This window comes from Oncorhynchus mykiss, chromosome 13, assembly GCF_013265735.2.
Source record: "Oncorhynchus mykiss isolate Arlee chromosome 13, USDA_OmykA_1.1, whole genome shotgun sequence".
Lineage (NCBI taxonomy): Eukaryota > Metazoa > Chordata > Actinopteri > Salmoniformes > Salmonidae > Oncorhynchus > Oncorhynchus mykiss.
The window spans coordinates 31,104,947-31,119,895 of record NC_048577.1 but is presented as its reverse complement, the minus strand read 5'-3'; the positions used below and the strand labels follow the sequence as shown (position 1 = coordinate 31,119,895).

The 14,949-nt window shown below is 42.7% G+C and overlaps 2 protein-coding genes across 10 annotated transcripts in view; one reads left to right on the top strand and one right to left on the bottom strand.

Moving 5' to 3' along the window:
• Positions 1-214: 214 nt before the first annotated feature.
• Positions 215-6,115, bottom strand: LOC110486104 (coiled-coil-helix-coiled-coil-helix domain-containing protein 5). 8 transcript variants are annotated; one of them, XM_021557460.2, is made up of 6 exons: positions 5,988-6,087; positions 5,276-5,302; positions 2,300-2,440; positions 1,620-1,771; positions 1,469-1,542; positions 215-1,268 (listed from the first exon to the last, which is right to left on the bottom strand). In XM_021557460.2, coding segments are annotated over exons 2-6 (375 nt in total). In that variant the 5' UTR covers positions 5,278-5,302; positions 5,988-6,087; the 3' UTR covers positions 215-1,262. The 8 variants fall into 8 exon arrangements, with proteins under 8 accessions (XP_021413135.1, XP_021413134.1, XP_021413131.1 ...); XM_021557459.2 differs by having other exon boundaries at positions 5,655-6,003; XM_021557456.2 differs by lacking the exon at positions 5,988-6,087 and adding an exon at positions 5,437-5,665.
• LOC110486103 (manganese-transporting ATPase 13A1) overlaps positions 5,807-14,949 on the top strand; it is a 43,921-nt gene continuing 34,778 nt past the window's right edge. For both annotated transcript variants that reach the window (XM_021557455.2, XM_021557454.2), the window contains exons 1-5: positions 5,807-6,163; positions 6,404-6,493; positions 6,797-7,060; positions 7,381-7,536; positions 8,699-8,768. In XM_021557455.2, coding sequence (XP_021413130.2) covers positions 5,834-6,163; positions 6,404-6,493; positions 6,797-7,060; positions 7,381-7,536; positions 8,699-8,768 — 910 coding nt within the window. In that variant the 5' untranslated portion in view covers positions 5,807-5,833. The remainder of the gene's footprint in view (positions 6,164-6,403; positions 6,494-6,796; positions 7,061-7,380; positions 7,537-8,698; positions 8,769-14,949) is intronic.

The following is a 14,949-nucleotide window of genomic DNA, read 5'->3' as shown; positions in this document are numbered from 1 at the left end:
TTCGACACCTTTTTAGAGTCCATGCCCTGACGAATTGAGGGCAAAAGGGGGAGGTGCAACTCAATATTAGGAAGGTGTTCTTAATGTTTTGTCACTCAGTGGTATGATAGAGAGCTATAATGTAATTGTAGAAAAGAGCCTCTGCATGTTGTTTGTGTCAAAGTGTTGACCTTTTTGAAGACGGACAATTCTAAGGAAGAAACTCTCCACTTGATTGCGTCTACCTCAGCCTTTAATAATTGAAGCAGAAAAGGTGGCCTGTTCCGGTTAGTAGTCAAAGGGCACATAACTCAACATCCTCCCCCTCGTCTGTCTCTCTATGGTCAAACAGATTATAACTCCACAGCCTCCACCTTCTCCATTTTCCTGGTCTCTGTTCCCTCCGGCCAGTGGAAAGCCTCTTGTTTCATCCACCTTTCCTTAGCTCCTTCAAATTCAAACTTTCCAGCCACCTTCCCCTCCTTCCTGTGCTCCCTCCTTTCCCTCAACAAGTGAGTAGCCAAGGAGAGATGTGTGGGAGAGATATCATACATTCCACGGTTGAATATTCTACCATGACTTATTCCAACCTGAAGAAAATGAGCGTGGGAGCGAGAAAGGGGCACCATAACATCAGAGTATGTATCCAAACTGGATGAGTAATAGGACTGAAATATAGGAGTTTAATGATAAACTTCCCCCAAAATAACATTTACAAGAGACCACTACACCACAAACCAGGGATAATTGGATAACACGCAGTTGTGCACAGATGTGAGGTTGCAAAGCTAACTCCTTTACACACATTCATTATCAATATAAATTGTAGAGGAAAAGAGAACCATTTATGCTGCTATCCGAGGTTACTACAGTGTTATAAATATGTATTACACACAACCTGCTGCACAGTGAATATTTTCACATATAGAAAAGAGGACACCTCTGAATCCCATTGTCAGAGAGCTGTAGCATCGAATAGTTATTAAATAACTTCAAGAAATAACCTGTCTTGAATCTTAACGGTCTCAGGCAGAAATCAGTCCCAGTAACTTGTAAATGTCTAACATTCCGAGTTCTCTTGACAAATCCTAAAGTAGCCATGGACAAGAGTCCACTTTATTAATGTACAAAGTCAGGATGTTATGTTATCAATATGACTTGGGCAGTGATTTATCCATGATTGATAGAGCAGTCCGGCGTTAGTATTGCAGGAAGGAGATATCTTCTCTGAGAGGGATGGATGATGGTCACTGCTGGGTCCTAAGAGGGCTGAGGAACCGGGTTCACTGCTGAAAGAGGAGATCTATTCACTTCTTCAACTACTACACCAAGTATTCAAAAAGGTAATCTCTCAGAAACAGAATACCTAAACAAATGACAAAATGACACAAGATGTTTGTTCTGGGATAACCGAGATTAACAAATACATTATGGTGTACGGACACTGGACAGGTTACACTATGTAGTAAGATAGTGCTTTAATGTTTACCTTTGGGGGTACTTGAAGACCGAATATGAAAGACACTGATGTAAAGCACTCTCTTAAGGCCAAGGAGTACCAGTCTAAAGTTAGAATAATCACAAGAAAAGTGAGGGCTGTGAACGAGCCGGAAACTGATCTACAATCAGTGAACACTCACCCACTCCGGCAAGGTCCACTGTCTCGGCACAGCCGAGGAAGCGTGCCACGTGTGCTGAACAAGAGGTAGGTGAGTTCTGGTTCTCTAGTAAGCAGCGTTCAAACTCTGTGAACTCTTTTGAACAGTCTGTCCGGATCTTCTGGATCACAGGGCTGCAGAAACATTGATCAAGAAGATCTTGAAGAACACATTTTCACATCAACAGTTCTTTACAGTAACCCAACCTAGACCCTCGAAGAACAAGCAGCAGCACAGTGGAAGGGATAGGGCCTGGGCCTAGAAGGAGAACCTGTGCAAAGCCTGTGGTCTAGCGTTAACGCTCCTGGCTAGTCACACATACTGTTCCCCACTGGAGACCAGGGTTCATTCCCCACGTCCACCTTACTGTTCTCCTACTTGCCTGTTTTTCCCCCGTTTAACTGTCAAAATAGGAGTAAACCTAGAGAGGAACCAGAGGGGGCCCACTTTGCTCTGTATCGGGTTTACATATGACCATCTCGGCCAGTCAGTTATAGCCTGGGTACTACCAGTCTGTTTGCTGCTATCATTCTACTCCTTAACATGCAAAACAATGACACAGAGTACAAGGAGTTGAAAGTTAGGTTATGGATTTTAGGCTATTTAGCTAAGACAGTTATACATGCGCAACTGATAGTCAGGGACAACGGCTTATTCCTTACTGTGAAGAGGTACACTGTGCCACCTTCATCTTTAGGTCTTGACAGTGCTGTTGCCATGTTGACGGGTGAGCGGCCACACACTGCCCATAGCTCTCCATCTCCTTATGGCAATACTTGGTGGTGATATCCATGGCAACCTGCCTGAAGGATGACACAGACATGCAGAACAGTTTCTGTGATATGCATAGACAATTACAGTGATGTCCAATCATGGACTGTGTGTCCTCTTCTGTGACAATGACAATTGTGGAAGGAATGAAAAATAAAATTGCCCACTAAGCCTTTGTTTATTGTAAAAAAAGAATTGTCGGAGTAGAGGTCCTTGTGCATTTCAGGTAAAATAACAACTCAGGTAAAATAGCTAAATAGGACAAATAAATTAGCTTGCGGCTCTACGTCTTACAGGAACGCGCTCACCGGGCAAGCACACGCACTGTCATGGATGCAAGGTCCGATCCCTTCTGAAAACAGTGTAATGAAACAGGCAGGGAGCAGGTCTCGAACCCTCGACCTTCTAGCCCAAGGTCCGGTGCGCTATCGACTGTGCCGCAGAGTCGATTTCCGCGCGTATAAACTCAGGGTCGTTACAATATATATAAAAACAAATAATAAATATACAAAAATTATATATATATATTTTTTTTTAAATATATAAACACACATTTTTTTAGTTCTCCCACTTAAAAAGATGAGAAAGGCCTGTACACTTCAACTATGACAGACAAAATGAGAGAAAAAAAATCCAGAAAATCGCATTGTAGGATTTTTTATGAATTTATTAGCAAATTATGGTGGAAAACTAGTATTTGGTCAATAACAAAAGTTTCTCAATACTCTGTTATATACCCTTTGTTGGCAATGACAGAGGTCAAACGTTTTCTGTAAGTCTTCACAAGGTTTTCACACACTGTTGCTGGTATTTTGGCCCATTCCTCCATGCAGATCTCCTCTAGAGCAGTGATGTTTTGGGGCTGTTGCTGGGCAACACGGACTTTCAACTCCCTCCAAAGATTTTCTATGGTGTTGAGATCTGGAGACTGGCTAGGCCACTCCAGGACCTTGAAATGCTTCTTAAGAAGCCATTCCTTCGTTGCCCGGGCGGTGTGTTTGGGATCATTGTCATGCTGAAAGACCCAGCCACGTTTCATCTTCAATGCCCTTGCTGATGGAAGGAGGTTTTCACTCAAAATCTCATGATACATGGCCCCATTCATTCTTTCCTTTACACGGATCAGTCGTCCTGGTCCCTTTGCAGAAAAACAGCCCCAAAGCATGATGTTTCCACCCCCATGCTTCACAGTAGGTATGGTGTTCTTTGGATGCAACTCAGCATTCTTTGTCCTCCAAACACAACGAGTTGAGTTTTTACCAAAAAGTTATATTTTGGTTTCATCTGACCATATGACATTCTCCCAACCTTCTTCTGGATCATCCAAATGCTCATGTACTGGCTTAAGCAGGGAGACACGTCTGGCACTGCAGGATTTGAGTCCCTGGCGGCGTAGTGTTACTGATGGTAGGCTTTGTTACTTTGGTCCCAGCTCTCTGCAGGCCATTCACTAGGCCCCCCCGTGTGGTTCTGGGATTTTTGCTCACCGTTCTTGTGATCATTTTGACCCCACGGGGTGAGATCTTGCGTGGAGCCCCAGATCGAGGGAGATTATCAGTGGTCTTGTATGTCTTCCATTTCCTAATAATTGCCTACAGGAAGTCTACAGGAATTGTTAGCATGCTAGCTGTTTTTTTATCACGACTAGGGAAGTAGATAAGTGGCTTCATTGCCAAAATCTCGAACTATCCCTTTAATATGGAGGAAAATACAATCATTGGAGCTAATTACATAATCTTTCTATATAGAACATTTTTAAGCAAGCCATCTAAGAAGTGGTCATTTTCGGGATGGAAAAGAGGTTTCAGTGTCAACTTAAATTACCAAACCAAGACAGAAAGCAGGCAGAAAAAATATTGAACTATATATATATATATATATAGTTATCTACTTCCCCAGTCATGTGATCAAAAACAGCTAGCATGCTAACGATTCCTGTAGACTTCCAGTCATTGCGCTAAAGCTAGTTAGCATTGGCTCGTGAAACTACCTCTAACTTCCTTCACATTGGACGCAGACATAAAAAAAAAAAAAATGGTATCCACGATGGCATTCTGTACTATATTGAATAAAACAACTGGCCTGGCCTCTACTGTACTGTTCAAACTTGTGAAACGTAGCATAGACGTCTATGATTGGTTCAGGTCCGCACCTATCAAATATGTACTTGTTTGGGGGCGGAGCTCATTAACTTAATACCCAGCATGCTTTGCAAGTGTTTATTTTTTACATTTACAATTTGGTTATTCAGCAGATGCCATTACACAGAGCGACTTAGTGCATGCAACAAAGGTAGATAAAAAAACAACATGACAGTCATAGCAACAACAAAAAAATTAGAACATTAATGAGAAAGTTATTGTAGCTGACGTGGTCTGTTCATTTATTCTTTAGTTGCGACTACTTTGAACATCTTTATTAACAGTTTTTAAGCTTTTTAAAAAGCTAACACAAGTGCGTGTGACAGATAGGAGCAATAATAAACATTCTCTTGCAATCTTCAATTGGATCCTCTTTCCTAACCCGTTACGAAAAGTCAGATTTGAAGATAATTTGACAAACTGTATGGATCCCTTCCAGCCGTGACCATGCAGAAGAGCATTTTTGGGGGGGAAGTACATACTGGCCGTAATGGTAGTAAACTAAGATTCTCATCGAAACTCCATATTTGGTAATCACCGAACGTATCTTGACATTATAATTGTAGTTTGAATTTGAGCTATCTGGACGTTAATGTCTCGAACGCATAGATACTGGTCAAGTCACAACTGTATTTTATTGGTGTAAATGAGTACAGTTTACAAAGTAGATTTACTCAAATAGATAGCTATGAAACTGAATTAAATGCATAACGTTAAGACACTTACATGTTTGTGGTGGAGGTAGTTTGAAGGCTTGTTTAAAAAGAAAGTAAAAAGAGAATCAAGGTTATAAAATGTGTTCACAGCCATACACAGAATATCTACCGCATACACCCTCCTCTATTTCGACTGGTCGAAACACGTTGCATACTGCCATTGTTCTATACCATTGGTCCTGGGTTGTTGTCAATTCCAGATTTGACATCGATTTCTTAAAGGAGAAACAACCGATTGTCCTGTGCTATTTCAACCTGTATTTTGTTAACCCCTGCTTTTAAAATGCTAATTTTAATATGCACTCGATTGAGGATATTTGATGTCAAACAAATGTGTTCAAATCGGCAGGAAGTAACCATACGAGAGCAAAAATGGCACGTTTCCTTACGTGGTTGCGTACACGGAAGCAGCTGTGAGAATGAGCCGATTCAGAAACTGGACCTGACACCGGACTAAAACAACTGGATTGTGTGAAACTGCCTTGCCACCGACACTAATAGCTAGGTGGAGGATAGAGGGTGCCCGGAGAGAGAGGGTCAAAAACGAACGCGACTAAGAAACGGGAATATGGTTGGGGAGGACGGAAATAAGGGGCCGGGGAACCAGCAAAAGCCCCCCTCAATGAACAGCCAGCATGACAGCGCCGAGACTGACGACGAGAATGTTAGCTCAGTGTCGCTGTACCGGCGCAGGCCCCGGATATTCCACGGCACGGTTCTACCTTTTTTAGCCGTGCTGTACCCTGGCTGGTTGTACGTGTGGCTCGGAGTGTACGGTACTTCCGAGTACCCAGAAGCCGGCCTACTTGCTCTCGCCGCCATCGGGATCGCGCACGTCCTCACAGCGCTCTCCGGTTATTGGTCCGTGCACGCGCACTGTTGGCTCACCTGCTCCAAGGTAAAGTGGATGGATCATCTGCAGTTGTTTTGGAATTAGGTGTTGGAGATTGAACTAACACTGCCCAACATAACTGGTGATCACTCTAGTTAGCATTATTTTATGCTCTACACAATGACATTTTGAAATGATGTGTAATAGAGTTGTGCCCTTGTCCAGAAAGTTTTGACCTGATTATAAGGCTGTGTCTGTCAGAGTATGTGAATTGCTCACATGCTGTGAATCGATGTGTATAAACAGGAGCCAGACCCACACAAGGCCACCTTGGCTAAGGTTATACCCACCCCCAACAACGGTTCTGCTGAGCTGGTACAACTGCATAGAGACAGGGTGAGTTTGCCTTGTTCCCCTGGCCTACACCTTGTTTACTTAACCCATGGTTGTGTTCAATGGGGAGAAAACGTTTGTAACTGTTGCAAAACGTTTTGCTGTGGTGTGCTGTGCTGAACATGACCCAGGTACACTGGTTGAAACTTGTGGGCAATGCATGGTGTCAGAATGGTCCTCTTAACATCTCTATGCTAGTCAGTTATACTGCTTTTTGGATGGCACATTTTTGTGTGTGTGTGTTTTAACTCATGTACACGCTTGCTCTCTTTCTATATCTCTCTCTCTCTCCTGCTCTCTCCTCAGGATGAGAACGGTGAGGGAATCCTTTCGTTTGAGTTCCAGAAGATCTGCTACATCTTCGACAGCAAGGAGAGGAAGTGTTTCCTCCCCGTGTCGTTCCCCGTCAGACAGCCAATGGGCTTCTTCCAGGCCTGGCGAGGCTACCAGGAGGAGACAGACCTGCATTCCGCCGAGAAGCGCTATGGGACCAACCGCGCTGAGATGGTGGTGCCGGACTTCCTGGAACTCTTCAGGGAGAGAGCCACCGCTCCCTTCTTCGTCTTCCAGGTGTGTGTGAGCGTGCTTGCGTATTTGCGTGTTGTTTTGTCCAGTAATATGACACGTAGTAAAATCACTCAAGTCTCTTTCACTTTCTATATTGATCTCTTTAAGGGCATATGGGATAGTATTGACTCAATAATAATACCCTTTCAGTACTATCGTGCTAACCTGAACCGTACTGCACAAGCTCAGATATTTTCTTTTCACATGATCCTTTCCAGTACAGTTCTAGCAACTATGGTGGATGCCGATGCGTCAACCAGGCCAGCAAAGTACCGCTCAACAGGTGTACAGATGGACGCTCGCTCTCTCTCTCCTCTCCTCAGGTGTTCTGTGTTGGTCTGTGGTGTCTGGATGAGTACTGGTACTACAGTGTGTTCACTCTCTTCATGCTGGTAGCCTTCGAAGCCTCTCTGGTACAACAGCAAATGAGGAACATGTCTGAGATACGACGCATGGGGAACAAACCCTACATGATCCAGGTGAACTACAGTATCTTTATCGGAAATTATCATGTCGTTTGATATTTGATGATATGATGCATGCACAGGTGCCTGTTCTTCTTGCTCAAGTGCAGATCAACAAGTTCTCACCAGAGCCTTGTTATTCTAGAGTTGTAGAACGAAGGCCCTGACTTCCATTATATACTAGCATCAGACTCATTTACCCAGGGGTTCCTAAGCTTTTTTGGGCTGAGACCCCATTTCGGGAAACTTTTTTTGTATGATGTAATGATGTAATCAACAGCCAATATTTACTTTTTATTTGGGTCTATGGCAAATATGTCTGGCAGTACTTCAATCTGAGAGAAGTATGGTTTGAAGTGATTGAAATGCATCAGAAGATCATCAGCCAATAATTGTGTATGATCTCTGTAGAAAAGAACACCATCATTGCTTTCAATTATGATCATCTTTTCCCCCAGAATATCCCCCCCAGTCTGATTTGGTGGCTGGTTCTGTCCACTCGGTTCTAACGAGTCATGCTTTTCTGCGTGGTAGAGGGAAATAGAAGACACATACTTGTTCCTGAGAGTCTTAGCTTGCAGGTCATAATAGCGTATAGCCCATATCGTTCACAAGTTAGAGCCACAATTGGGGGAAAGGGGGATACCGAGTCAGTTGTAAAATTGAATGCATTCAACTGAAATGTGTCTTCTGCATTTAACCCAACCCCTCTGAATCAGAGAGGTGTGCGGGGCTGCCTAAAATCGACATCCACGTCATTGGCGGCCGGGGAACAGTGGGTTAACTGCCTTGATCAGGGGCAGAACGACAGATTTTTACCATGTCAGCTCGGGGATTCAATCCAGCAACCTTTCAGTTATAGCCTTTCGGTTACTGGCCCAACACTCCTACCCGCCAGGCTACCTGCCGCCCATGTAGGAGTCTTTCGATCCCTAGTTTGGGAAATGCTGAATTAACCAAATTATCGATTTGATCTGGATTCATATTGATCTGTCCGTCTCGTGTTCAGTAGGGCACACCGTGTAAAATGTTTTGAAACGGAAACGAACGTATTTGTGTGTTCTTATTATTGAACAAGTGTAGCTAGTAAAACCCTGTTTTACTCTGTGTCAAAACATTTTCTCCCTACTGAACAGGCCCCTGATATTTACACGTTTGTGCCCATGATTCCCAACAGGTTTACCGCAACAGGAAGTGGAGGCCTGTGTCCAGTGATGAACTAGTCCCCGGGGACATCGTCTCAATAGGTAAGGTTCCATTGCTTGAAAGGCAGCCACGATTCTTCCTTTATTTAAAGGGGGAGATCAAGCTGATCCTAATTGCTATAGACCTATTTCTATTTTGCCCTGTATATCAAAAGTGTTGGAAAAACTTGTCAATAATTAACTGACTGGCTTTCTTGATGTCTAGTATTCTCTCGGGTATGCAATCTGGTTTCCTCTCAGGTTATAGATGTGTCACTGCAACCTTAAAGGTCCTCAATGATGTCACCATTGCCCTTGATTCTAAGCAATGTTGTGCTGCTTTTTCTATTGACTTGGCCAAAGCTTTTGATACAGTAGACCATTCCATTCTTGTGGGCCGGCTAAGGAGTATTGGTGTCTCTGAGGTAGGGATGGGCGATATGGCCTAAAAGTAATATCTCTATTTTTTTTTTAGAGGTGTGGACGATTCACGATATATATCTCAATTTCTTGTTTTTCTCTAAACAAATTAAAAAAGGCCAAGACATAATTCTTAACTGAATTTTCTTTATTAAAATAAAAAATATACAAGTCCTCAAGGCCAATTTGTGCAAAACAAATGAACAACACAAATGAACAACACACACCCACACTTCTATTCTATTGTTTAGGAATGTTTGACCACTAGCTGTTTGAATATGTCATTTATATAATCATTTTGATTGAAATGTATTAATTTAGTTAATTTGTTGTTATAATTAAAACAGCCTGTGGTTATTTCCTATTCGATTGGCAGAATGACACCACTACTAACACATTAGCCTACAGCTGGCCTGAACATAACTTTTTTGAATGCACTTTAATTATCCAATGTCACACTTACCAATGGCGAGGTGATGCCTGTGCCCAAAGTACTGCAGGCGGGTCCAGTTGTTCAATCGCAATGCTTTTATCATGTTGCTCCTGCTGTCAGTTGTCATGCACACCTGCCGGTCTTCGCTCATCTTCCACGATGCCAGAGAGTCTTTGAGACTTCACCCGTATGTCTTTTTAGCAGACGTTTTCGGAATCGGGTGACTGGAATCGGCATTGCGTAGTCTCACGCAGTCCTTCCATTCCACCGCATGTTTCAGTTGCAGGTGATGGAAGGGGTTGGTTGTACTGCTGCTTTTCGTAGCAATTGTCTTTCGACACATTTTGCACAGGACATTCGTTTGCTGAACATCAGACCTCTTGAACCCGAACCACTTCCATATTACTGAATAAACATTGCTGCCCTATTTGGTGATGATTTCATCCTCATGAGAGGCTAAACTCACATCCTCACTTTCCATTTTGGTGGAACGCTTACCGCCGCTACACTTCTCTGGCGTGGTTACAATTTGTTGTAACGTGTTGTCACGCAATTTGGACATGATTCGTCATTGGGTTGACAGAGAAAAGACAGTGAGATGCTGCATTTGTAAAACATTATAACAGAACTTTGATTCTTGCGATACAGGCATTTTCCATATCGTGCTGAATATATTGAAAAAACTCTATATATTGCCCAGCCCTACTCTGAGTGGTATTTGGCCTGGTTTGCTAACTACCTCTCTCAAAGAATGCAGTGTACAATGTCAGAACATTTGCTGTCTCAGCTACTGCCTGTCACCAAGGGTGTACCCCAAGGCTCGATCCTAGGCCCCACGCTTTTCTCAATTTACATCAACAAAATAGCTCAGGCAGTAGGAAGCTCTCTTATCCATTTTATATGCAGATGATACAGTCTTCTATTCAGCTGGCCCCTCCTCAGATTTTGTGTTAAATGCTCCACATCAAGCTTTCTGTGCCCTTAACCCTGTTCTGAACACCTCCAAAACAATGGTCATATGGTTTGGTAAGAAGAATGCCCCTCTCTCTGTGTTGTTACTACATCTGAGGGTTTAGAGCTTGAGGTAGTTACCTCATACAAGTACTTGGGAGTATGGCTAAACAGTACACTGTCCTTCTCTCAGCACATATCAAAGCGGCAGGCTAAAGTTAAATCTAGACTTGGTTTCCTCTATCGTAATTGCTCCTCTTTCACCCCAGCTGCCAAAATAACCCCGATTCAGATGACCATCCTACCCATGCTAGATTACGGAGTTTATAGATCGTAATTTATAGATCGGCAGGTAAGGTTGCTGTCGAGCGGCTAGATGTTCTTTACCATTCAGCCACCAGATTTGCTACCAATGCTCCTTATAGGACACATCACTGCGCTCTATACTCTTCTGTAAACTGGGCATCTCTGTATAGCCGTCGCAACCCACTGGTTGATGCTTATTTATAAAACCCTCTTAAGCCTCACTCCCTCCTATCTGAGATATCTACTGCAGCCCTCATCCTCCACATACAACACCCATTCTGCCAGTCACATTCTGTTAAAGGTCCCCAAAGCACACACATCCCTGGGTCTCTCGTCGTTTCTGTTCGCTGCAGCTAGCATCTGGAATGAGCTGCAACAAACACTTAAACTGGACAGTTTCATCTCTTCATTCAAAGACTCAATCATGGACACTCTTACTGACAGTTGCGGCTGCTTTGCGTGATGTATTTTTGTCTCTACCTTCTCGCCCTTTGTGCTGTTGTCTGTGCCCAATGATGTTTGTACGATGTTTTGTGCTGCTGCCATGTTGTTGTCATGTTGTGTTGCTACTATGTTGTGTTGTCATGTGCTGCTGCCATGCTATGTTGTCATCTTAGGTCTCTCTTTATGTAGTGTTGTGTTGTCTCTCTTGTCGTGATGTGTGTTTTGTCCTGTATTTAATTTATTTTTATTTTTAATCCCAGCCCCCGTCCCCGCAGGAGGCCTTTTGGTAGGCCGTCATTGTAAATAAGAATTTGTTCTTAACTGACTTGCCTAGTTAAAGGTTGTGTGTGTGTGTGTGTGTGTGTGTATATATATGTGTATATACAGTGCCTTGCGAAAGTATTCGGCCGCCTTGAACTTTGCGACCTTTTGCCACATTTCAGGCTTCAAACATAAAGATATAAAACTGTATTTTTTTGTGAAGAATCAACAACAAGTGGGACACAATCATGAAGTGGAACGACATTTATTGGATATTTCAAACTTTTTTAACAAATCAAAAACTGAAAAATTGGGCGTGCAAAATTATTCAGCCCCTTTACTTTCAGTGCAGCAAACTCACTCCAGAAGTTCAGTGAGGATCTCTGAATGATCCAATGTTGACCTAAATGACTAATGATGATAAATACAATCCACCTGTGTGTAATCAAGTCTCCGTATAAATGCACCTGCACTGTGATAGTCTCAGAGGTCCGTTAAAAGCGCAGAGAGCATCATGAAGAACAAGGAACACACCAGGCAGGTCCGAGATACTGTTGTGAAGAAGTTTAAAGCCGGATTTGGATACAAAAAGATTTCCCAAGCTTTAAACATCCCAAGGAACACTGTGCAAGCGATAATATTGAAATGGAAGGAGTATCAGACCACTGCAAATCTACCAAGACCTGGCCGTCCCTCTAAACTTTCAGCTCATACAAGGAGAAGACTGATCAGAGATGCAGCCATGAGGCCCATGATCACTCTGGATGAACTGCAGAGATCTACAGCTGAGGTGGGAGACTGTCCATAGGACAACAATCAGTCGTATATTGCACAAATCTGGCCTTTATGGAAGAGTGGCAAGAAGAAAGACATTTCTTAAAGATATCCATAAAAAGTGTCGTTTAAAGTTTGCCACAAGCCACCTGGGAGACACACCAAACATGTGGAAGAAGGTGCTCTGGTCAGATGAAACCAAAATTGAACTTTTTGGCAACAATGCAAAACCTTATGTTTGGCGTAAAAGCAACACAGCTCATCACACTGAACACACCATCCCCACTGTCAAACATGGTGGTGGCAGCATCATGATTTGGGCCTGCTTTTCTTCAGCAGGGACAGGGAAGATGGTTAAAATTGATGGGAAGATGGATGGAGCCAAATACAGGACCATTCTGGAAGAAAACCTGATGGAGTCTGCAAAAGACCTGAGACTGGGACGGAGATTTGTCTTCCAACAAGACAATGATCCAAAACATAAAGCAAAATCTACAATGGAATGGTTCAAAAATAAACATATCCAGGTGTTAGAATGGCCAAGTCAAAGTCCAGACCTGAATCCAATCGAGAATCTGTGGAAAGAACTGAAAACTGCTGTTCACAAATGCTCTCCATCCAACCTCACTGAGCTCGAGCTGTTTTGCAAGGAGGAATGGGAAAACATTTCAGTCTCTCGATGTGCAAAACTGATAGAGACCTACCCCAAGCAACTTACAGCTGTAATCGCAGCAAAAGGTGGCGCTACAAAGTATTAACTTAAGGGGGCTTAATCATTTTGCACGCCCAATTTTTCAGTTTTTGATTTGTTAAAAGAGTTTGAAATATCCAATAAATGTCGTTCCACTTCATGATTGTGTCCCACTTGTTGTTGATTCTTCACAAAAAAATACAGTTTTATATCTTTATGTTTGAAGCCTGAAATGTGGCAAAAGGTCGCAAAGTTCAAGGGGGGCGAATACTTTCGCAAGGCACTGTATACTTAGTGTTTAATATGATTAAAACAGTTACAGCTGTTCAAAGTGTGAGGAAAGGTCCGTGTGTGTGTGTGTGTGTGTGTGTGTGTGTGTATATATATGTTTTCTTTTAAAGTCTGTTAACCTTTCCCTTTCCAGTGTATTTCCTCCATCTAGAACCTGGCTCTTTCTCAAATCATCTTTCCTTAATTTCACACATCTTATATCCTCGCCTCCTTATTAAAATGCATTGGAGAAAAAGGGGAGGAGAGGGACCTTGGACTTTGTCCTCGAATACTGTGGAGAAGGATGCGAGTAGATGAGATGTGAGAAATCGTGGAGAGACTAATTGAGATCGAGCCCCAGCCAGTTTGACACAGTGTGAGTATGACTTTGTCTTCCCCCCAGGATGCTCACACCAGGACAATTTAGTTCCGTATCTCCTCTGGAATAGCCTTCATTTCTCAGAACAAGAACAGACTGATGAGTTTTGGAAGAAATATCTTTGTTTCTGGCCATTTTGAGCCTGTAAATGAACCCACAAATGCTGATGCTCCAGATTCCATAAAAAATCTGCCGTTTCCAGCTACAAAAGTCATTTACAACATTAACAATGTCTACACTGTATTTCTGATCAATTTGGTTATTTTAATGGACAAAAAAAAAAATTCTTTAAAAGACAAGGACATTTTCTAAGTGACCCCAAACTTTTGAACAGTAGTGTATATATATATATATATATATATATATATATATATATATATATATATATATATATATATATATATATATATATATATATATATATATATATATATATATTTTACCCCTTTTTCTCCCCAATTTTGTGATATCCATTTGATAGTTACAGTCTTGTCCCATTGCTGCAACTGCCCTACGGATATGGGAGAGGCGAAGGTCGAGAGCCATGCGTCCTCCAAAAACACGACCCTGCCAAGCCACACTGCTTCTTGACACACTGCTCGCTTAACCTGGAAGCCAGCCGCACCAATGTGTCGGAGGAAACACCATCCAACTGGCGACCGAAGTCAGCTTGCAGGTGCCCGGCCCACCCCAAGGAGTCTCTATTGCGCGATGGGATAATGAAATCCCGGCCGGCCAAACTCTCCCCTAACTCGAACCTGGGCCAATTGTGTGCCACCTCATGGGTCTCCCGGGCACGGCCGGCTGTGATCGAACCCGGGTCTGTAGTGATGCCCCAAGCACTGCGATGCATTGCCTTAGCCCACTGCGCCACTCGGGAGGCCCCAACAATGCCGAGTTAAAGATAAGATACAAAATTGTAAAATATAAATGATGACGAGGAAGAAATACACAGCGAATAACGAGAAAAATAACATGGCTATCTATATATAGGGAGTAGAAAGTAAAATGTATATATACAGGGAGTGTGAGTATCCAGTTGATGTGCAGGGGTACTAGGTAATTGAGGTAGCCATGTACTGTACATATACAGTGCATTTGGAATGTATTCAGACCTGAACTCAATTTCGAGTCTCATAGCAAAGGGTCTGAATAGTTATGTAAATAAGCTATTTCTGTAGTAAACCTTGTAAAACTCACGGACGATTAGTAAAGCTTAAACCAAGTTCATTCAACGGCATAAGACAAAGACATGGTTCCACCAGTGGTAGTATTAATACCCCAACCACTTAATACTACCACTCGTCCTTTTCTC